This window comes from Eleutherodactylus coqui, chromosome 4, assembly GCF_035609145.1.
Source record: "Eleutherodactylus coqui strain aEleCoq1 chromosome 4, aEleCoq1.hap1, whole genome shotgun sequence".
In the NCBI taxonomy this organism is placed as follows: Eukaryota; Metazoa; Chordata; class Amphibia; order Anura; family Eleutherodactylidae; genus Eleutherodactylus; species Eleutherodactylus coqui.
In genome coordinates this window covers 13207441-13231642 of record NC_089840.1, presented here as the reverse complement: position 1 = coordinate 13231642, position 24202 = coordinate 13207441, and the positions used below count along the sequence as shown (strand labels likewise).

The following is a 24202-nucleotide window of genomic DNA, read 5'->3' as shown; positions in this document are numbered from 1 at the left end:
TTTATCCAGTCAGGTATTGTTATGCTGTAATTAATTGACTGATCATGTGATTGTTTTGTCCCTATATATATGTTGCTATGTTCACTATGCTCCAACAGGTAGATGACATTAGCTTCCAACTAGTAGAAGGTAGACAACAATGGACTTCAACTAGGAAGGGACAATATTGGCCTCCAACCAGAGAAGGAGAACATGTCATTATCATAGGACACCTATATTGTTTACATACGCTGGTAGTCAAGGGACTGCAATGAGCTACGCAAACAGCATAGGGTGCCAAACAAACATAGACTACATATATAGGTGGCATCTTAGGCGTAGACTACATCTGTAGGTGGCAACCTTGGTCTTCAACTGGCCAATGTCAAAAATGATCTCCAACATCGGTCTCCCATGGATGGGCGACAATATTGTTCTCCACAAGACTATAGGAATCTCATCTAGTGCCCCCACACCACTTGCTAGGTATCTCAATCCCTATTTGCATATACTGAATTCTGTAACTGCTCAACAAGCACAAGAGCCCATTTATCAATACAGTTGTAAGACTGAAATTTGTGGAGTTTTAGAGGGTTTTCACATTAAAGTGATCTTTAACACTCAACGGATTTCAATATTCAATGTTCCTAAGGGATGAATTAGAAAGTGCAGAGATGCACTGAGTCTGGACAGAGGTACAAAGTCCCTAGGACACGCACAACAGTGTTAGATATTCCATGTGCCGCCATAGGGTGCTCTCTACAGTAAGATGCCATATACCATCTGACAGCTTTTTTTGGAGTTTTTTTTTTGCCAAAACAAGAAGTATATTCGGGAAGAATGAGAAATATGAAGGCCGGATGTCCACTTTTCTATCCTGATGGATCAATTTCTAGCGGTGACAAAAAATTGCCTAAAAAATTGCGGTGTCATGTTTAGAACAAAATGCATTGCTTTAGAAGAAAATAGTTCAGCAACACGGTGTCCGATTAGATGTATGTGTTTGAAGTCAAAGAGTTAAAGTTGTGCTCCATCAAAGTCTATGAATGACCTATTACAGCTTCCTACAACCAGGAGGTTGTCCTGAGTCATAATACACTTGTGTGCACAAGACCTTCTGTAGAAGAAAACCAGGAACCATGACGTCACGCCACCATGAGGATTACTCACAAATGGGGCATCACAATGGCTTTTATGAACTCCAAAGGCAATATTCATGAGACCCTCTACAGTCATCACGTAGACCCTCTACACACACCGTTATGGCGGCCACCGATGTTGACATCGAGGACACGTAATTTCCCTAATTGGCTACAGGCCGCTTCAGAGAAAAATGATTAATCAGAGAAAACACAACCTCATAACACATTATTCTCTTGCTATTTAAAGTGGTTTGAACTAGTGAACCGAGACTCAAAAGGCAAACTTTATTTTGATTTGGCAACGACTTATAAGTAGTTTTCAAGTTGGCAGTTTCAAAATCAGTTTCCCTTGTGTTGTTTTTTCCCTGCCAAGAACACGAAATAATATTTTCTTTTTTCTATTTTTTACTTTTTTTTTGTAAAGCGATGATCACTTTGAAAAGTCATGAGCTTTGTACACATAAATAGCCCAAAAAGAGTCATAGCTCGGGTTTCCTTTACCTGGGGCAAAAGTTTTATTTTCTGCCATGGCCCTATATCAAAATTCATTGGCACTTGGTACTTGAGGTATTTACCCCCCTTCCCTTCCAGCTACACCCTTGGGCTCGTGTACTGCATATTTTTTCCATATACATCTTTGACCATACAAGTCTATACCAATGTTCTCACTAGGGTCTCTTGTTCTTGAGCTGACTTGTTTAGTCTTTTGGACATTTTAGAACTGGCACCAATGACTTCAGCAATTTGTTCCTGGATGTTGGTCAAAGTTCTCACTGCTCACCAAGTTGAGATGACTGATTTTTGCAACTTGGAAAGAACATCAGAGAAACCCATTCTTTTCAGAGGGTGAAGACCACATTATCATATAGCTTTGATTTACATGACTATACAAGTCTAGGAGAAAAAGATAAAGCTACTCCTTGGATGCTATGAAGCCCGAAGGGAAGTTACAGCTGGTGATACCCACTAAGAATTCAGATAACTTTCACCTTGTCTACCAATACGGAGGAATTTTGGGTTGATTGCAGTTATATTTTATGTTTACCAGTAAGATAGTCAAGCCTTAAGCATACTACTGGTCAATCTAAGAAGTATTGCGCAATTTGCACCAACCAACTATAACATTGAAGCCACCTACCTAATACTGGGTAGGCCCATCTTGTGTCACCGAAACTGCTCTAGCCTGGAAGGTCATGGACTCCATGAGACCTTTTATGGTGTTTTGCTTCTAACGAGGTTTTCCAGCTTCTATAGCAGTGGCAGAATATCACGATCCTCACCCATAAATTTCAATGGTGCTGCTGCCGCTCACCCCAATGAAGTCAATGGTAGAAGATCCCTATCTCCTGCCGCAGCTGTGACAGCCACAGCAGGGGATTCCTTCAGCCCTGCTGGGATGGGTGGCTGTTTCTCTGCAGAAATGTTTCGTATCCAGGGCTTCAAGAAGGATTGCGAGAGCGATATCCAGGCGTCAATCACACCCCGATATCGCTCTCACCAGGGTGCAGAAGCTCTTAACCCAATTCTCTCAATATTCTCTATGAACTGTATGATGTTCTGTTTTGCACAGTAGTGGAATTTCATAAAAGGTTACCACAATGTGGAGCAAGGTTACTGAATCATCGTCAAGGCTTTACTGATAGCAATGGAAATGAATATGGAAAATCTCAGCCGTCTAAACATTGTGGGCCGAGGCCACCACCACTAGCTTTTTCCCTTAAATGTGGTAACACAGTCCAAATCAGATATGTGGAACCTATCATAATACCGGTATGTTGCCCATTAGCATTACTTCAGCTTACAGTGGAAAACCACACAATATTTTCAACATCTCTCCAACGTTAGAAGCTCACACAGATGCTTACTCAACTGAGGTCTAAGAATACTTCGACCCTCCTTGTTGTGCAAATGTAACCTTAGTTGCAATTGAATGATTTTTGTGTACAAGATTTCCACCTTCTGACCTTGCAGGAAATGTTTCATTGCATTGGATGCACATTTCTGGTATTGAAGAGATGTAAATTACGATCCCCACCACTGTTGTGCTGCTTTTGCCATGTTTCAAAAAGGCGAGAAAAGTGGGTGGTGCTTAGTGGGGCGGCTGGGGCCTCTGCGGATCTACAGATTAAGGCCTCATGTCCTTTGGTGCGTAGGATTCCGCGTGCGGGAGGCCGCAGTGGAATCCCACCCTGCCAGCGGCCGAGGACCCTTCAAACCGATGCAGACAGGCAGTGAGGGCCACGTGAACCTCTCTTCTGCCAGGACATCCATACAGCAGATGGTCCTCATGGCTCGCAATCGGACATGTGCAGTACAGATTTTTTATAAAGAATCTCCTGCTTTCCTGTGGGTCGGACGGCTTCCATTGACTTCAGCGGAAGCCGTCTGTGTGGGAACCGCACAGAAATGGAGCATGCTGCAAAAGGTCCACAAAACAAATCTGCATGCTTTAATTAATTTGTGGACACCCATGCTTCCCTTTGGGGGGTTTGATTTGCAGGTCTCCCGCATGGGGCACGATTCCAAAATCAACCCCCCCCCCCCCCTTCCCCGGTGGACATTGGGCCTCAGGCCGTTCTCAGACATGCATAAAAAAGACGTACATCCCTAGCCAACCGTGGGGTTTACTCACCCAGACTGGGAGCATCGTAGATCCCTGTGATACAGTAAACTCCGCATTCGTGCCAGGACACCGACGCAAAAAAGCGTCTGTAATACACTTGTCTGAAACCAACCTTACTATACATCATTTACATTGAATTGTATACAGAGCAGAAGAGAATGGGGGGGGGGGGGGCACGGACACTGCCTACAGCTAATAGTAAGTCACTAGCACTGAGTCTTAGCTACAGAAATCACAATTTCACTGCTCGCTCTTGCTGTACCCTGTCCTATAAAGGGTTATTACAAATTGTCTTCCTGATGTGAAGCCCTCACAACTCCCATTTAATAACACAGAAACGTGATATCAACTGAAACAGAAACTCAATAAGTTTTGTTGCACAACATCAAAAATGTTTTCCATGTCAGAGGTGTCCTCCACACGGCCGAGTGCGATATCGGTCCGTGGAACTCGGCCCAATGTCCCGCTCGTGCGATGTACTGGTGGATGTGAGATGTTTTATGTGTAAAAACCACCTCCCATGATTTCGGTGAAGTTTTGATCCTCGGGCACAGATTTCGGCATTGCTGGAGGAATGGCAAGTATTTCCCATTGTTTTCAATGGTGAACCTCGCATCGCACTCACCTGCACATCACATGCTGTGAGATGTGTTTTTTGGCCCCATTCAAAACAATGGGTGATGCATTCCAAGGAAATGCCCAAAGATAGGACATGCCGCGATTTATTCCTGCACCACGATGCAATGCAGGAAAAAGTGCTCATGTATCTGGCCCTACTCTAAAGAATGGGGTTCATATCCGTGCGAGATTTGAGAGTCTTGCAACACATAAATCTTGCAAATTTTCTCAGCTGTATGAAAGCGGGCATAGTTGTTCAATGTGAGCCCCCTTTGTCACTCAACACGCATTTGAGTCATATTTGGTTTGTTCCCCATTATCTGTATAGGTTGTTGGATGCCGGAGTCAAGGCAAGTCCTGTCTGTTCCCCTATCCTGTCAGATCGGTGATGTCCAATGTGTTGGTCCGTATGGTTGTCGTGTGTACATGATATTGCTCGGAATGTCTGCTCCCCTACTCCATTATCTGGGTGATGTCTGACACCTCAGTCCCCAGTCTGTCCATATGGCGGTGGTATGCCTTAATTATGTCTTTTTTGTAGTGTATAGTAGGCGTAGGACTTCCACCTATTAGGGACCTTTCACATGGGACTGAATATTCCGCGACCGCGTTGTAGCATATGCCATTCATGAATTCTGCACCCAAATCCTCACGGTTAACTTATGATTTTGATGTGGAATTACCAGTAGGATTCTTCCACTTTCAATTCTACATCAAAAGTTGCCTGCTAGCCATGCAGATTTGGTGCTGAATATTCTGCAGGAGGGCATATTCCGCAACACTGATGCAGCATATTCCGTCCCATGGGAAAGATCCCTTATGTACCTATGCCTGGTTCAGTTAGCTTTACTATCTGCTAGTTATTAGAGAGGGGGGCGGCGGGTGATAGCGGGGGGTAGCAGGGGAGAGAGTGAGAGATCTCTCTCTCTCTCTCCCCCCCCCCCATGCCGCCCCCCTGCTCACCCCCCCACAGACTAGGGCTCTTGGGTTTGTGATGTGGGGCCGTCCTTATTAGGACGATCACCCTGCTATAAGGTAGGGTCCGTCAATCCCATGTTTTTAGGGATAGCAATCCTGTTCCTGTATTAGTCCATTATGGACATCATTGCACCTTATTAGACATGTTGGAAAACACCCATGCAGGGCATTGTAGTTGCTCCCTGTACGTATGTTTCAAGTTTGCGGCATTGAAGGGGGATTCACGTTCCTGACTTTCAACTCCCTTCTTTCTATACTAAAAAACTCTGCTCCACCTGTGTATGATTTTTCCACCTGGGAACATCAGAGCAGCTATAAATCCATTATAATCTCAAACCTAATCTGATTTATCACATAATACGACATTCCTACCTAGAATCCAAACTTTATTTCATAGACTTTGTGATTGCTACATGGGAGGAGAGGGTCAAGAAGAGGAGACACAACCGGGTCTCTTCGGGAGAAGTTACCGCATTGCAGCCTGCACTTATCCGGCTCAGCGAGCCATGTGATTTGCATTAGTTAGTAAACCCCATGAGATTTGCCCGCTCAGTGTAATTGTTACCGTGTACATATACTCTGGATATGGGATCTGCACAACAATTCATTCCTATTACATGGTGCAAAGCGTGTTGTGTCCATCCCACCCCTGTAAATAACCCCATCGTGTGCAGGTTAATCCCTCCGTTAATAGGCGGAGCAGTAAGTGCGGGCCTGCTATTCATTGACGGGTAGTTTGGTTACTAATGCAGCTGTTTAGAGTGTTTGGTTTGGCGACGGAACAGAAACAGCACTACATACCAATTTCATGAGCGACGGTGAAAGCTGCATGGAGGCCGTCATCTTCAATTACTGCACAGCTGCGCTCAGGAGAGCATATGGTCCCCACGTCTGCCATTCCCAGGGTATCACATGAATGATGCCCACATAAATCCTGCCCAAGAAGAAGGAAAAAAATAAGTCATGCAAATCTTGTTTTCTTATGCTTAACAGTGAGTAACAACGTGTTGTCAGCCACTTACAGACAAACCCTGCGGCGGCGGCGGGTGCTGGATGCAAGTCTGGCTGGAGTGGATGGATTACAGGCATCACCTGTCTCTGCAGCAAGCACTTCCTTGCCAGCTAATCTTCACATTTCCTTATTATTCAGACCCAAGTGATAAAAGCCAAGTGTGATAGACCAGACCGGAGATACTCGTCATATCTGGGCGCTCGCGCTGCTCATCGTATTTACAGGTGTGATGCAGGGACGATGCTTCCTATTTACTTTGGCGCACGTCAAATCTGTCAGGACGTTATTGAAGATCATTTACATGGGGTCAACGTACTGGTGCTTTACAATACAGAATAAGGGCCCATTCACACAGGCAGATTGTCTGTCCGTTTTTTTTACTGGCTGAATGCGGACTGACTAGAGATCCACTGAATTCAATGTGTGTGCTCAGATATGATTGGACCAATATTGGGCGTAAAAAAAAAAATGAAAAAAATCGCAGCATGTTCTTTTTTTGGTTTATCATGGACCAATATCACCCATGAAAGTGACATCAATTGGGACTTTTTTTTTTTGCATGTGTGAAAAATGCAGTGAGTACGAATGCAATACAGATGCAAAAAAAATGGATACACGCCAAAAATGTGCAGTGAAAAATCGAGCATTTTTTCACGGTCCAAATTGGCATATGCCCGTTTGATTGGGCCCTTAGGGTATGTCCATACCAGGTGGATTTGCGGGGGATTTTCCGTGTGCACAATCCGCATAGAAAATCTGCAAAAGCAGTAAAGTGAATGAGATTTTAAAAATTCACTGCAGGAACGGATGGGCGGCACGAAGTTATATCTGCAGCTCGTCTGTCAATTGTAGCCGCAGATGTTGGGTGCGGATTCCACCATTTCCAATAAAGGGCGAATTCTACGTCAAAAAACGTTTAAAATCCCCAACAAATTGTGCAGCTTTTGATACAAATTTTACGCTGTGTTGGCTGCGTACGCTGAGCTGCACATCCGGGCTGTTTGGACATATCCTAAGAGTGCGTTCACACGTAGCTGATTTTCTGCAGCTGAAGAATCTGCACCAGAATCCTCCTCCACATCCGCACTATTGGGGGCAGATCTGCAGCAGGTTGCACTATTGGGGGCAGATCTGCAGAAGATTGCACTATTGGGGGCAGATCTGCAGCAGATTGCACTATTGTGGTCTGATCTGCAGCAGATTGCACTATTGGGGGCAGATCTGCAGCAGATTGCACTACTGGGGTCTGATCTGCAGCAGATTGCACTATTGGGGTCTGATCTGCAGCAGATTGCACTATTGGGCGCAGATCTGCAGCAGATTACACTATTGGGGTCTGATCTGCAGCAGATTGCACTCTTGGGGTCTGATCTGCAGCAGATTGCACTCTTGGGGGCAGATCTGCAGCAGATTGCACTATTGGGGTCTGATCTTCAGCAGATTGCACTATTGGGTGCAGATCTGCAGCAGATTGAACTCTTGGGGTCTGATTTGCAGCAAATTGCACTCTTGGGGTCTGATTTGCAGCAGATTGCACTCTTGAGGGTCTGATTTGCAGCAGATTGCACTCTTGGGGTCTGATCTGCAGCAGATTGCACTATTGGGGGCAGATCTGCAGCAGATTGCACTATTGGGGGCAGATCTGCAGCAGATTGCACTATTTGGGGCAGATCTGCAGCAGATTGCACTATTGGGGTCTGATCTGCAGCAGATTGCACTCTTGGGGTCTGATCTGCAGCAGATTGCACTCTTGGGGTCTGATCTGCAGCAGATTGCACTCCTGGGGTCTGATCTGCAGCAGATTGCACTCCTGGGGTCTGATCTGCAGCAGATTGCACTATTGAGGGCAGATCTGCAGCAGATTGCACTATTGAGGGCAGATCTGCAGCAGATTGCACCCCTTCAATTTGAATTCCAATAAAAGTGTGATCAGCCCCAAAATCCTCAGCAAATCAGTGACGTATGAAGATGCCCTGAGGCCGGTGCCGTACAAGCGTATTATCACACATCCATAATACAGGCGTGCTGCGGGTGACATTGTAAGCGTGTCGGCAGTATTTTAGTGGATGGTATGGATTCGCCGTTATCAGCTCTACTTTCTACTGAGGATATAGGTGGCCGAATGTGTCCAATAGAAAATACCAAGAAATGCAAATACAGAGGAAAAAAACGGACAGAGAAGTCGCAGGCGCGGCATCTCTAAGGATATGTTCACTTCGGGCGGAAAATACTGTGGAATATTCACAGCGGAGAACTTTGCAGTAAATTCTGCATTCAAATCAGAGTCCATGGTGACGATTTGGGCCCAAAATCAGCTGCGTATCCGTATTCGGCAGCCACAGCGCTCCCCTCCGCTCCCAATTCATCGCACTATCAGCGCATCCTTTCACCCAATGCCTCTAGTGAGCGCCGCTGGTCAGGTGATGCCAAAATGTCGTCACCTGACCAGCGGCGCTCCCTAGAGGCCATCAGGTACCGGATGAAAGGATGCGCTGATAGTGCGAAGAATTGGGAGCGGAGGGGAGTGCTGTGGCTGCCGAATACGGATACGCAGCTGATTTTGAGGCAAAATGCTGCAGATTTTGCAGTGGAATTTTCTGCTGTGGAAAACCGGCATCATTTCCACCACATGTGAACATATCACAGAACACGGCCGTGTGAGCACATACATATATGTACACGAGCCCCATATCACGGTCTGCAAAACATGAACCAAATAACAGGTCAAATACTGTGAAAACAGCCTGAGACGGGTAAATGAGTCCGATCCGTCTCTCATACAATCCCACTAGCAAATTCCAGATCTGCACAAATGAAAGGGCGGCTCTACTGGTTTTCCTTCAGTCACGATGTAGCTATCCCCCATTATATATAAGTGTTATCTCGGTTAGTTACTCCTTTCTGTCTGAAATTCGCAGCCTTTTTGTCCTCGGATGGTCATGTGATCTCAATTCTGACCAACTCAGATCTACTTTGGGTTATAGATTCAGTTTCTAGTCGGATTATCAGTCTTTGCGACGCTGTTACATGTATCTACTACAGAAACTACCCAGAGGAGGTCACATACACTCATGTAACAGATACGGATGATAATCACACAGCTATAATAGAGGAGATCACAGCTCATCCTCCTGACTGCAAACTTATGGGCTGTATTTAGGTGAATATAAAAGGTAACGATTAAACTGTCCCCACAGCAGGGAGAAATGATACAGCCTCCATCAAATTCTGATGCATCATGAGATAGATGTGAAGTGGAAAGTAAAACATATCACTATTAAAATAGTGCCTGATAAGTACAAGATGGGGCTGCACTGCATGGAAGTGGCTGCAATACACAGAGAAGACCTACAGAGTGTGACAGACAATCAAGTGAGGGGGGAGGGGCGGACATATGTTCTCACCAGAGTGACCCTTTAAATGGGTTATCCCAAAATTGACTTCAGAGTGACCTATAACAGTTGACTGGAGGTTCAGGGGAAGAGAGGGTGCATAGAGGGGGCAAGAATACTTCTGGGCAGGGGCGTAACTATAGAGGATGCAGGGGATGTGGTTGCACCTGGGCCCAGGAGCCTTAGGGGGCCCTTAAGGCCTCTCTTCTCCATATAGAGAGCCCAGTACTATGAATAAAGCATTATAGTTTGGGGCCCTGTTACAGGTTTTGCATTGGGGCCCAGGAGCTTCAAGTTACACCTCTGCTTCTGGGGTCACTTATGGAGGCCCTACTACTACTACTGGGATCATTAATGGGGAGGGGTGGGGAAATATTACTACTGGGACCACTGAAGTAACAGAGGTAAAAACATACATTATGATAATCCACACCCCAACTACCCTCCTAAGCCACACCCCCTTTTATATTGGCTGGTAATTTTTGGTGACCCTACTTATGCCCCTGGGTTTGCTGGACTATTGCTCTATCCCTCCCTCCTTGTCTGTTGGCGCAGAACGTTTACACATAAGAATGCGGATCGTCTTCAAAGTCTCGTCTTATAATCGACCGTGATGTTGTAACTTGTCCATCAGCCATCTGCCGGTAGGACCCGGCGCGGCTGAAGGGAAATGATCAAACATGAGTCGGTATCCGCCTCATCACAGGTGACGGGATTACCATACGTGTATGAAGAACCCCGGATCCCGCGGATTAAGTCATTTACGAGACGCCGCACGCTCTTATTATTTTTGCTTTATCGTCTCAAGAACTTGAGGAATCCTGCGGCCGGCTGATAAGGAGACCTCTCATGTAATTACAAAAGCCTTCGGTATCGGAGCCGCTCGACTGTAATATGTGAGACCGGCTTCTTCCTTATGCTTGTGACTGCGAAAATTTGATTTTACGCTGTTTGGTCAGGGACTAATTGTTCCTATAAAGATTCTGCGTCCGCGGCGTCGGCGCGCGCCGAGCTAAACGTTATTATTAAGAGCTTTAATGTTTCTCCGAGATAAGTCACTTCCCCAGAAGGATCTATAAAACAGCAATGAAAAGCACCCAAAGACGGGGGAAATAGGTTGTTTTTCGTCATACATAAGTGGAGCGATTTCCAAGTGTTCGGAGCGCAGGGTTTTACGGTAACGTCCAAGAGGTTCGTTGACGCCTTTAACCCTTTCCAATCCACTGTCTGACGTCTGAAGACATTCTGATTGAAGGCTGTACAGCTCCGATGTCGAAAGACGTCCGACAGGGTATTCTTACTGTAGATTACTGGACACTCTGTTGTCGGGGTCCTCTCCAGCATGTCCCATACCGCAGTACTGGACTAGCCAGCAGGTGGCTCCATTCTATAATAGCAGAAAGAGAAAGCCCCTAAGGACACCCTGAATCCGAAATTGGATTGCAAAGGGTTAAAGGGGCTTTTCCACCAAAATAACTTATCATTTATTCACCAAATAGGGAGGAAGTGTCTGATCGGAGGGATCTGATGGCTGAGACCCTCACTCATTACGAGAAAGGTGCTCCGGAGTATTCCCGTATAGGATGGGCGATAAGTGTCTGATTGGTGGTGGTCTGACTGTTGAGACCCTCACCAATCACAATAATTAGGGGGTCCTGGGTGCTTCTGTATGAATGGGGTAATTCTCAAGCTTGCATATGGTTATCCCCATTCTTCCATACGAGCTGGTCTTAGATTCAGCTCCTGGCACAGTGAATGTATCAAGGTGGTCTTCACCACTTATGGTAATGACTGCCCACTTGACACATTCACAGCACCAGGAGCGGGGGAACAGGCTGAGTATAAGCAAAAGGAAGACATTGTTGGAGTGGCGGGGCTATGTAGCCGGCCCGCGACATAAGGACATGACTGATTCTCTTTAAAGCATAGGTGAACCAAAACACATCTGACTGCTGCAGCCAATTACTGACTGTATTGGGTCAACGCTGCAGCCAGTCACATGTCCATGTACAGACTGATCTGGCAGCAAAGACTGGCGGGGAACCGCTTACCGCTAATCATAGTCTGATACCATTGTTGCCAAATTGCCTATAAAGTTTGAGTTAAAGCATCAGCATGCAGCTCTAAAAGTCCTATTCCCGACTGTCTGTGGCCTACCTTAGCTATGTGCGACCCGCATTGTCTTACAGGCTCCAGCCACCCGTAGGGAGGATACCAGGCGGTTATAAGCTTAGGCCAATCATTCACCTTGAGGTCTGCCCAGCCAGATGATCTTGTGAATCACTCTCCTCTGAGCCCTGTCTCCTCTCCCCTTCTGAGGCACTGCTGTCAGCCCACCAGCGCCCCCACACTTGCTTAGTTCTGATACTGTATAATATTATCTTAGTTCTGGTATTGTATCCATGTACTAAAGTTGGTACATGCTGTATTCATGTTATGAGTTCAGTTTCGGTGCAATAGTTATGTTATAAGTTTGTTTCTGGTATTATATCTACGCACTGAGCTTGGTTCTGGTGCTGTATTTATGTTATAAACTTGGTTCTTGAGCCGCATTTATGTACTGAGCTTTGCGCTTATACTAAATGTACTGAGGTTGGTTCTGGTGTCGCATTTATGTACTGAGCTTGTCCTGTATTTATGTGATGAGTTTGGTGCTGGTATTGTATCTATGTACTGAGGTTGGTTCTGGTGCCGCATTTATGTACTGAGCTTTGCGCTTATACTAAATGTACTGAGGTTGGTTCTGGTGTCGCATTTATGTACTGAGCTTGTCCTGTATTTATGTGATGAGTTTGGTGCTGGTATTGTATCTATGTACTGAGGTTGGTTCTGGTGCCGCATTTATGTACTGAGCTTTGCGCTTATACTAAATGTACTGAGGTTGGTTATAGTGTCGCATTTATGTACTGAGCTTGTCTTGTATTTATGTGAGGAGTTTGGTGCTGGTATTGTATCTATGTACTGAGGTTGGTTCTGGTGCTGCATTTATGTACTGAGCTTTGCGCTTATACTAAATGTACTGAGGTTGGTTCTGGTGTCGCATTTATGTACTGAGCTTGTCTTGTATTTATGTGAGGAGTTTGGTGCTGGTATTGTATCTATGTACTGAGGTTGGTTCTGGTGCTGCATTTATGTACTGAGCTTTGCGCTTATACTAAATGTACTGAGGTTGGTTCTGGTGTCGCATTTATGTACTGAGCTTGTCTTGTATTTATGTGATGAGTTTGGTGCTGGTATTGTATCTATGTACTGAGGTTGGTTCTGGTGCTGCATTTATGTACTGAGCTTGTCCTGTATTTATGTGATGAGCTTGGTGCTGGTATTGTATCTATGTACTGAGGTTGGTTTGCGCTGTAATCATGTTACGAGTTTGGTTCTGGTGCAATGTTTGTTATGAGCTATCTTTTCATGCTAAGAGCTTGGTTCTGGTTATGTATGTACTAATCTTGTTTCTGGTGCTGTATTTATGTTATGGGCTTGGTTCCGGTGCTGTATTTATTCACTGAGCTGTCCTGGCATGGGCAGGCTGCTATTTTGCTGCTTTCTGCATAAAGAGAATACAGGCAGATTGCCTATTAGTACAATATATATCTTTTTTTCTTATGAGGTGGCGCTAAAAAAAAAAAAAAAAAGAAATCAACACATGATGCCATCTAATCTAAAGCTGGTACTGCTGCCCAATGCCACCCAACCCCTATGACCTGTTTTCACACCGTGCAGTGCCTATGCAGAGGCCATGAACAAGCTAGACTTAGCTGAAGCTGCCCGTCCAGCTCCTACCGACCCACCGGTGAGCCCGCGGTTGGCTTACAAATGAAGAGTTTTCCAGACTGGAAAGAGAAGACAATGCATTAAAGTCATTATTACAGGAGGCTCTGCTGAAGGTCAAGACGACCATGAACATCTCCGAGGAGGCTGCAAATTGCTGAATTGTGGATCTCGACAAAACAAGGGACAGCGAGTAAATAATGAGGTATACTGAGGCCAAGAATAGCCGAAATGTATTCATTCATTGTAATAACAGATAAGGAGAATGTAAATCCTTCCGGCGCGGCTCGCCAGGTTAGGAGGACATTAATGAGACAAACAGTCGCCGTCTCGGGTTGTCTTTTATTACCCTTCTTATATAAGGAGGTATTAATACGAGCGGATTATATAATACGTAGATTTACCTTCCACGATGGATTTTACAGTCAGCATAACCTCAGAAAATGTCATGGTAACTTGATGATAAAATTATGAGCGAACATGGCAACAGATCTATTACAAGACGAGCTATTTAAATCCCAGCCAGCGAATCAGGAGGGAAACAGATAGCGTGTCAGCCAAGAACGGGGGGACATTTTTTTTCCCGACACCCTCATTTTATATACTCTTCTATAGTGGAGTACTTTACCAAGCGCTTGTATACAATTATACTAAGTAAATGTATCTCTTGGGCCTATAGCTATGGATGCCAATCTCTTTAATTTCCCCGTCCCCCCATCACCCCCCCCAACCCCCCTTTGGTCAGACTCTGACATTTAGAGCAGAAGCTATGCCAACAACATCTATATATCTATGGTAAGAAAATCCATTTACAGTGCTGACTTTAGGTTAGATGGTACCCTGTGGGAAATGTTCCACCAGTCATTAGAAGAAAAAAAAAAAATATATATATATTGCACTGATAGGCATTGTGTCTGTATTCTGTTTGTGCAAAAAGCTGCAATGAAGCAGCATACCCACACAAGAACAGCTCAGTGACTAAATACAGTACCAGAACCAAGGTCATAACACAAATACAGCACCAGAATCAGGTTTACTGCATAGATACAATATGAGAACCAAGCTCATAATATAAATACAGTCGTAGAACCAAGGTCATAGCATAAAAGTAGCCGATGGGCTGACAGCAGCACCTCAGATTATCAGGGGGCAGGAGACCGAGCCAAGAGAAAAATGATTCATGCAGCTCCACAAGATGCTACCGCACAGAGAATGAAGATTGTCTAGTTGGACGGACATAAAGGGGGTGGTTGCAACCAACCTCCATCTCTCTGGTGGTCCCCCGAAAAATTTGCTACTTTTATTTTAATGCCAGCCTCAAAAGTTTATTGGGTGGAGCTAAGCAGTAAGGAGAGCAGCCATCTTCGCCTGTTACTATAATTTATGCAAGAAACTAGCGTGAATTGTAGCTGGAATATATGCCAACTCATATGGCCAGAAAAGCACAAACGCACGCTGGCATCCTCCAACCGCAGGACGTAAATTAGAGGGGTTGTTCAAGAATCCAACAAGACTGCTGCCAGCTGTGCAACCTGTGAAATCCCATCCTTACATGGGAGAACACATCTCTAGGCCGGACAGGGGTCATAGCCTAACACCACACTCTTCATTCCCACCAGGCTTATTATTCAGCCTAACAGGACCAAACAGTTCGGCAGTAAGCTCCTCCCCTGTCTGTGGCCCCACCCCTTCCCCTGTGGTCAAGAGATGCTCCCTTTCTCGTCCTAAGATAGTTTTTCAAGCGCTTGTTGACTATGCAGCCTGTAGAAAACAGCGTGCAAAACACCAGTCTTAATAAATCAACGCCTAGCTCTCAGGGGCTGAAGGTTCCCATATACCTCACATAGCGGTCGTTGAATGCTCGTTCGGCTGGCAGCTATTTCTTCTGACTCGCCCATATCCATAAATACTCGGTTTGACCATACGGTCATGTGCTTTTCAACACGCCTGATCCTTCCTTCCTAACATCTGTCAGTAAAGAGTCTGCAGGCCCCAACACATGACAGTTGTCCTGTCCCGCCAAAATCGGTGGGTTTGGATAACCTCTCCCTGATTTACATGGGTGGCCTTTAGTCTACAAACCAAGGGTGTACAGCAATGGGGAAGACTAATCGGCTACTACGAGACCCTCAGAGAGAGGGATTGGGCCACGCTCTAGACGAAGTGCATTCCTACCAAGCAGAGGCGTAACTTGAAGTTCTTGGGCCCCAATGCAAAACCTCTAACAGGGCCCCCAACTATAATGCCTTATTCATAGTACTGGGCTCCCTACATGGAGAAGAGAGGACTTATGGGCATCCTGAGGCTCCTGGGCCAGGGTGTAACCACATCCCCCGCATCCCCTATAGTTATGCCTCTGCCCAAGTAAGGGGGTAATGAATTTCCGAAGGGTCGTGGAAGGGGTGAAACACCCACCAGGCCCTTGATCTTTTGCTATGGGTTCCCTCTCTTTTTGCCACAGGGGGGCAACAAGTGAAATGCAAGAGCCAGGGCAACAGAGAACACTCAAGTACCGCAATGCACTCGATCCAGCAGAACGTACATGCTTCTCTCCCATGATGACCATCATGAATACCGGTTGCAGGTATGTACCTTATGTATTCATCATAATTTGGTGGACATGACAAACGTTGTGTTATTACTCCGGCATTTTAGTCCTCTGCTTCAAAATATATAGATGTCCTGAAATGTGCAGTTCAAATTAATATTGATTTCCAGATCAGAGCTCTAACATGTCATTGTTCCCGCAGCGGCAGAATAATGTCGCTTTCATTGATTTCCTCGGGTGCAATATTACTTTTGATGCTAAATTCCTTGCACAGATTTTAGAAGTTAAAACGCCAACACATTTCTGGCAATTTGTCAAGCTTTCTGATTTTAGTAGATAAGATAGAAAGCTTTGCTATCATTGAAGTGGAACTCTCCTAAGAATCACCCGGGCAGGAGTACTGAGTGAATGGGATGCGCTGCTGTATCACACACCGGCGCCCATATGGACATGCCGATGTGAATCACTACAATCGCCCCTTTATTGTGATATGAGGAAAACAAAAAGCTGCTGTCATGGCGCAACTCTCCAAGAAAAGCCAAGAGGAAATAGTAAAGTAAAAGCCAGCAAGAGAGTCGCATCTTGGGATGAACCCCTTCATCAGTCATGCTGAGAGAAACATCACTCTTGGAGTAGCAAAGGTATGGATGGACCTAATAATGGTGGTGAAGACCTTGAGTGGAGATGATCAGGGTTGTGAACACCAGGGGAGAAGTGGAAGTCAGACTTGCACAGTCATATCTTGGGTTACGAGGGCCTCAGCTTACAAGCTTTTTGACTTGAGAGCAGGCTCTCTCCCAAATTTTTGCTCTGATTTAAGAGCAATAACTTGGGTTATGAGCCTTGTTCTCAATGGGGCCGATACTGCCGGTGGCCCCATTGAAAGCAATGGCCTGCCAGCAAACCCTGGAGTGATTTTCAGGGAAGTGCTTTGAATATAAGCCCTTCCCTGAAAAATCATCCCTAGCTGTAGTGAAAAATATGTCCACCGCTGCCGGGGCTCAGGCATGTCTAGCCGCCGCTTGTTCTCCCTGCATTTTTAATCCCTGCCTGCTGAAAAGCTTCAGAGCAGTGCAGGGAGAACAAGCGGCGGCTGGATGTACCTGAGCCCCGGCAGACAGGGGAGTATATATTTTATTTTTTTACTACAGCTAGGGATGATTTTCAGAGAATGGCTTATATTTAAAGCCCTTTTCCAAAAATCACTGTGGGAGTGTTGGCGTCCTATTGATTTCAATGGGGCAATGCCATCCCCATTGAAATCCGTGGAAGAGCTTCGCGATCCGGAACGGATTAATGGCTTTTCCATTTATTTCAATGGGGAAAATTGATTTGACTTACGAGTGTTTTGGGTTAAGAGCTCCGTCACGGAACGAATTAAAATCTTAACCCATGGCACCACTGTACTTCTCCCCTGGTGTTTACAACTCCGGTCATCCCAAGGTTGTCACCAGCAACTATTAAGTCACAATTGATTGGAGTTCACATCGAGCTCATGACTGGAAAGCACCAGGCAAAGCGGGCTGATGGGGATTACTCCCGTTAGGGCCACCTGGCCAGAAGATTTTCATCTGTGCCGCAGCATTTTGTGAAGCCACATGAATCATCCTCTTCTTGACTCTATCTTCTCCTCTCGGATGGTCCAAGGCGCCACTGTCTGGCCATTTGTGTCCTCGCAACACAATCACTTAGTTCCACTACTTAGTTATGTTATGAACTTGGTTCAGATGCTGTAATTATGTTAGGAGCTTGGTTCTGGTGCTGTATTTATAGACAGAGCTTGGTTCTAGTGCTGTATTTATTTATGGATGGTCATTCTGCTGTATGTATGCTGCTATCTTGCAGCTTTCTGCACAAACAGAATACAGGCAGACTGCCTATCAGTGCAATATAATTTTTTTTTCTTATGGAGGGAGGAGGGCAAAAAAAAAAGATTTGCGCAGGGTACCACCTAACCTAAGGCCTGCACTGTAGCCCATGATGACTGACCAGGGTGTATGTCACTCAAATCACTTGGCTCTACAACAGCTATCTGGCATATATAAATACACCACTACTAATCAGCCATAGATTAGGTGCTGAAAAGTACAAGCAAAAGCTGGAAAACTGTTAATGATACTTGTCATACATCTTTCAACTTATTACATTGCAGTGCATAATATTCTTTAAATTTGCATTAATGAATGTAATTTTACTTTTTATTTAAACACAAAGGACCCTAAAGGGGGTGCCCAGTTTAGAAAATCTATTTTCATGTACCCTATTAGGGGATTCGGAGTTAATAAATGGAGGTCCCTTCTTCAGGATCCTTGTCTGTTGTTAAGAGCACAGAGTGTTTCACTGTGGAGGACCTGCCTGTCCTGCATTACACAGACAACACATTGATGGGTATAGGCAGTGTGTAATACTTCATTTGCCCTGTGGAGGAGCTGCAGGGATGTTGAACACTTACTAAGATTTCCCCACAGATTACTGGTTCTCTTAACTGGGAGACGTGTTGTCAATAGCTTCTTGTCAAGTGTCTCTTCTAACAGGGGGAGACTGACCAAAGCAATGAACCCCTTTAGGCCAGTTTCACACGGTCGTGAAAATCGTGTGAGATTTCTCCTTTGCGAGAAGCACAAACCTTCTTTTAAATGGTGTCATATACATGAGCGATATTTTCCCACACTGCATCACGCAGTTTTGGCATGGAGCACCATGTGGGATAATTAATGTGTTACTTTGATAAGTCAGACGTCTTCCTGTGTGACAATGCCAAATACTTTTGGGATTTTTTTTTTATGAATACAAAAAGGGTTTCTCTTTATATTTTATGCCTATTAGACTCATAATAAATTCGTTATTTTTCACTTTTTTTTTTAGTCCCCATAGGGGACTTGAACTTGCGGTCATTTGATTGCTTATACCATATACTGCAATACTTCAGTATTGCAGTATATGGTATTCAGTATTGCAATATATAGTAATTCTGCCAGCAGTCTATTAGGACAATCCACAGGCCCATGCTAATAGGCAAAAATACTGCTGTTTCTCCACTACTGGAAGAATCTGGCTGTCAGTCCGCCAAGCCATCGCCTTAAAAAGACGTATGTGCAGGTGTTAAAGCTAATTAGTGAGGTCAGTAAAAAAAGGTGTATTGTGGTCACTAAGGGGTTAATTATTTGCAACATTAGTTGGTGCTTATTAAATTTGTTGAGGGTCTGGGAAACCCCCTTTAATAAAGCACCCTACACTCTGTACCTGGTAGTAACATAGGTGCCTGTACAAAGTCACGCGGGGTAATGTTTATGACACATTCCAAAGCTCGACTTGCATGCCAGCGCTAGATTTTCCTGCGTTCGGCTAATGCATACCTTCACAGCTACCAGCCACTCGTGAGATGGATTTCACTGACAGATGAAATGCAAATATTATTTCTTTAGCCCGTAGACACCAAGTTCAAAAGCGACCTAACCAGTAAACAGAAATGGAAAGTATACCTCACGCATTTGCTTCACGGCGGGTAAACATGCCATTAGAAGACGACATCTGGCCATTCGAACTTAGCAAAGGCAGCAGTCACAGCCCATGAAAACACCGAGATGGTAGTTTGGCGTCTACTTGCCTAGCAACCAACTTTACACATGCAAAACACATTGGCTAAAGTTGGACCGCTAAACCATCGCCGTTGCTTTAATGAGAAAAAAAAAAAACTGCTGAGATCATTCTGAAGGGAAGAGCGATCTCAACCTCCAGCGAGATTTCTCATTTCTTACCCTTCAGCGTTCTAGATTTGTATTCATTGTTGATCTGAACTAAAAGGTTAACTCAGGCGAGCCGGCACAAATATCATTTTTCCAAAAGGACCTTCGATATTACAATACTGCAGACATCGTTACTGCAAATTCCAAAGCCCTTGCTTCATTGTTCCAAACATATTTAGGAAGCCGGCTTCTCCTGGGGTTACGGCACGATGGAAGAACCGTTTTAGCATATGTTTTGAGTTAGCGTTCTGGAGTTTACGAGGCCTACCTATTGTGTATCCAGATCATGAAAACAAACACTGCCTTGTATACTTTACAATCGGAGTTTAACACTTCCAATTAGAGTTTCATCTTCTGCAAACCACTTGCCGGGAGACAATGTCTAAAGGTCCCACAAACACGATGTCTTAGAATAGGAGCATGTAGAAAATGGGGGAAGAAGGAGCCTCGTGTGCAGAAACGGGCTTGGTAGATGCATGTGGAGAAGTGATAATGCGCTAACTTGTGGTGGATGTGTCCAACACAACTTTGAATGAAGCAATATTGCAACCATGCTGTGGAGTGAGGAGCTGGGGATACTCCCCTGGGTCTGTGCAGCCATGCCGTGGAGTGAGGGGCTAGGGATACTCCCCTTGGTCTGTGCAGCCATGCCGTGGAGTGAGGAGCTGGAGATACTCCCCTTGGTCTGTGCAGCCATGCCGTGGAGTGAGTGGCTGGGGATGCTCCCCTTGGTCTGTGCAGCCATGCCGTGGAGTGAGGGGCTGGAGAAACTCAATCTTGGCCTGTGCAGCCATGCCGTGGAGTGAGGAGCAAGGAATACTCCCTGAAGTTAGAGAAACTGCAGTGCAGGATTAGGGCTCCTTCACACGGGCGAGGGCGATATCGGGCTATGATTCACAGACCGATATGGCACTTGCCACCATGTGAAAGCCCTGTAGATGTGAGGCATTTTTATGTGAAAACAGCCTTGCATCACTGCGGGGATGAATGGAATCCCACCGCGGCTCTCACAGCCGTGGCAGAGGATCGTGGAGTTCAACTGCTTTCAATGGGGACGGTGCTGCAGCCGCCGGCCCTGTTAAAAACAATGGGCGATCTCACAGAAAGATAGGACATGCTGCGAGTTGTTTCCTGCATCGCATCGCGGTGCCATACAGGAAAACATCGCTAATGCGAATGAACCCATTCAAAAGAATGGGGGGTTCATATTTGTGCATCTCGAAGCGCGATTTTCTCGCTGGTGTAAAGGCACCCTCAGCCCTACGGGCACGAGCTCCTCTGCAGGACAGATCTTTCTTTTGGATAAAGGCTGAGCTGGATACAAGAATTGGATAGACTTTTGCCTCCTCATTCCCCTTCTCCCTGACAACATTGATGTGATACAAATCTGCCAGAGTCTACATGATTGATGACTGGGTTAGGACTTTTGAAAAAAATGATACACGGGAGAAGAGAACTAAGTTTGAAACCCCAGTTGCGAGTAAGGATTTTGAGAAACCCAATGAATGGGTACTTGACTTTTAATGCAATACGATCCTCTGTAATAGCCAACCCCTACGTAGTCATGAGTCTCTCCGGATCAGGACAAATGGTTTATCTGTTTTCTATTGAAAGCATACATGTTGGCTCCTGGACCCTATCCGCAGAACCTCCCTGCTACCAAAACCATCCTAGATCACTGGGGAAACCCCGAGCCAGATACTAGGGCCCCAACACATTGGCACAACCCCTTCAAGTGACTTGTGGAAATTAGCTAACGGACCGAACTCTACAATGCCAAGTCAGAGTTTTTTAATCAGATTAACACCACCGGGACGGGACATCTGCAGTCTCACGGTAACTTATAAATAGAACAATGAATTTCACTTGGGTCGTAAAGTTTCACCTTCGACAGGATGGAGCAGCTTGTATATATTGTAGAAAGAATGCACAAGTGTCGAAAAAGCAAAAAGTACCCGCTAAGAAGCCGCTCCAGCTCTGGAAGTTATGCCATGCCATCTGGACGAGTGGTTTCCACAAGGCATTCCAGGGACATTTTTTCCAAACCTCTGATGTGGAAATGAATTTATAAACTCTCCGGCTGGCATGCAACATCTAACAAGAAAAGAACGGGGGAAGTGTAAGGCATTGGAAAAGGACGATATTGTCACATTTGAAGAATCTTCCAATAGACGGATTTGTTTGGGTCACTGGAGACTATTTAGTTGTAGGATTAGGTTTGGGCCACCATGTGAGGTGACTTCCTCTTTGGTAACCGCCGGACAAAGACCTCTTGTTGGAGACAAATACTTTGTGGGCAATTACAGTCATTTTACAGTCTGATGACGTCCTTCTAAATAGGCGCGATACAACAAGTTCTGAACAATCTCCTCCATTTTCTTTTTCATTCTTTTCGAAGAGGTTCCTCAACTGTTAAGACTTGACCGGCATGGAAAGATAAGCCCATGTACGTAAGAAACCTTGTGTTCAGGCTGCCTACATAGGGGCGAGTGCGATCTTAGGCTGAGCTTCTCAATCCAATATCGCACTTGCCGGTCTGCGTTTTCATGGCGATGCAAGGCATTTTTTGAGAAAAAACACCTCCAATCACTTGAGTTAATATGGCGATTCTCCGGTGCGACTAAAAGGATCGGCAAGCGTTTCCCATTGGTTTTAATAGCAAACCTTGCATTGCTCTCGCATGCATATCGCGCAATGTGTTTTACTGTTCCATTGAAAATAATAGGCGCAAAGAAGTTGGACATCAAGACAATGGCGATCATATTCGCATGAGATTTGCACGTCTCAAATGCATAAATCTTGCACGATTTTCTTGGCAGTGTGAAAGAAGCCTTAAGGAAAAACTACCTAATTTTGTCAATGAATGCCATACAATCTGCACCCTGTTTCGTTCATTGCAGTTCGTAAAGAGGTTTTCAACCCGAAAGCCCCCTTTTTATCTGAGTACTAGGCAATAAGAGATAGTGAACAGCACAGCTTTAGTGCGGCCAAGCATATTTGCACCTTTTCCAAGCGTACTTCCTCTTAACTTGGTGCCAATTTGCCCTACTTGAACGATAGTGCTGAAAAGTATTCGAGAGATTCATTCATTGGCAGTCATAGAGGGCAGTTGGCTACATGACAAGAGCAAAACTGGGTGGAGTGGGCTCATGTTAACTGGATATCTCGCTGCTTGTTCACACTTGTAACCATCCTTTTTGGAAGAGATTAAAAGAGCCCTGCTGGGGTTTACACTGGCCATCGGGAAGGATGGGGCAATGCTCGTTGGACCTTCATGGACCTCACAGACACATTGGCTGTCTCTAGAGTGTTTACGTTCTTCGACTTTCTGCTGAACACCTACCGCCTGCCTGATCCCCTTCCCATATAAAAGACAGCACTGTTAGGAAGTGAAGCCCTATAAGAAATCTATCCCAAATGACTCTGGTTAGTGAAAGCTGAACCAGCCCGGAGCTGACTGAAGGGGATGGGGAAGCAGTTGAGCAGCAGCACCCGGCCATTCACCATCTCCGATACGGTAGTAATCAGCTTATTCTAAAGACACATTGTCATTGATGACCTCTAAGACTGGAGCTATAGTCACACTTTAGTCGTGCGATATGACGACTGTAATGCCGCACTGGGGTATCACATGTAATGATTGTCAATGGGGTTGCATGGTGACCTGAGACCTAATATCCAAAAGTATAGGGCTGCACCGTGACATTGGTCGCACAACGTCAAGTTTTAAAAAGTTATGCAACTTTGTTGAGGGACTGTTTTTTTTTTTGGGGGGGGGCGAGACTTGGCGGCTGGATGGTACAAGACTTTCCGAGTTTAGGTTGGTATAGTTGTGCCCATGGTCCTTACAGCTTTTCTTTTTTACAATGGGCACAACTATGCAGACCTAAATGAGGGAGGTTACGCATCATCCAGCAGTTCTGAAGAAGAGGCTCCGTCCCCGAAACACATCATATATGCTGGTCAGGTTTTCCTGGTCACAGTGCTGCTGTTTGAAGCAATCCTCTGGTTTTGGAACAAACTTCTGTCCGAGAACCAGAGGGGCCAGTATTTTACCTGCTCTTGATCTTCTTTGCTGATGCCCCTCTGATCCACTGGTTCTGGGTCCCATTTTCAGCTGTCCAAGATGGATGATGCAATATTCAGACTACATAATTCCCACAGTGCATTGGTCATCACTGTTCATGTGATCAGCACTGGCCAATCAGAGAGCAGTGCACAGTGTGCATTAGGTAGCTATAAAATTGCAGGGACTATCTTGGACAGCTGAAAATAGGATCCCGAACCAGTGGACTAATGGGGCATCGGCAGAGTACAGCTGGTAATACACCCCCTTCAGTCCCGGGACAGAATCTTGTCCTGAAACTAGAGGGTTGCTTTAAAAAGGGTCAACCCA

At 45.3% G+C, this 24202-nt stretch overlaps 1 protein-coding gene across 2 annotated transcripts in view; it reads right to left on the bottom strand.

Annotated features, from left to right (window-relative positions):
* The window catches only part of ADAMTS5 (ADAM metallopeptidase with thrombospondin type 1 motif 5), a 115586-nt gene that overhangs the window by 79774 nt on the left and 11610 nt on the right, over positions 1-24202 (bottom strand). For both annotated transcript variants that reach the window (XM_066599086.1, XM_066599085.1), the window contains one exon: positions 6142-6274. In XM_066599086.1, coding sequence (XP_066455183.1) covers positions 6142-6274 — 133 coding nt within the window. The remainder of the gene's footprint in view (positions 1-6141; positions 6275-24202) is intronic.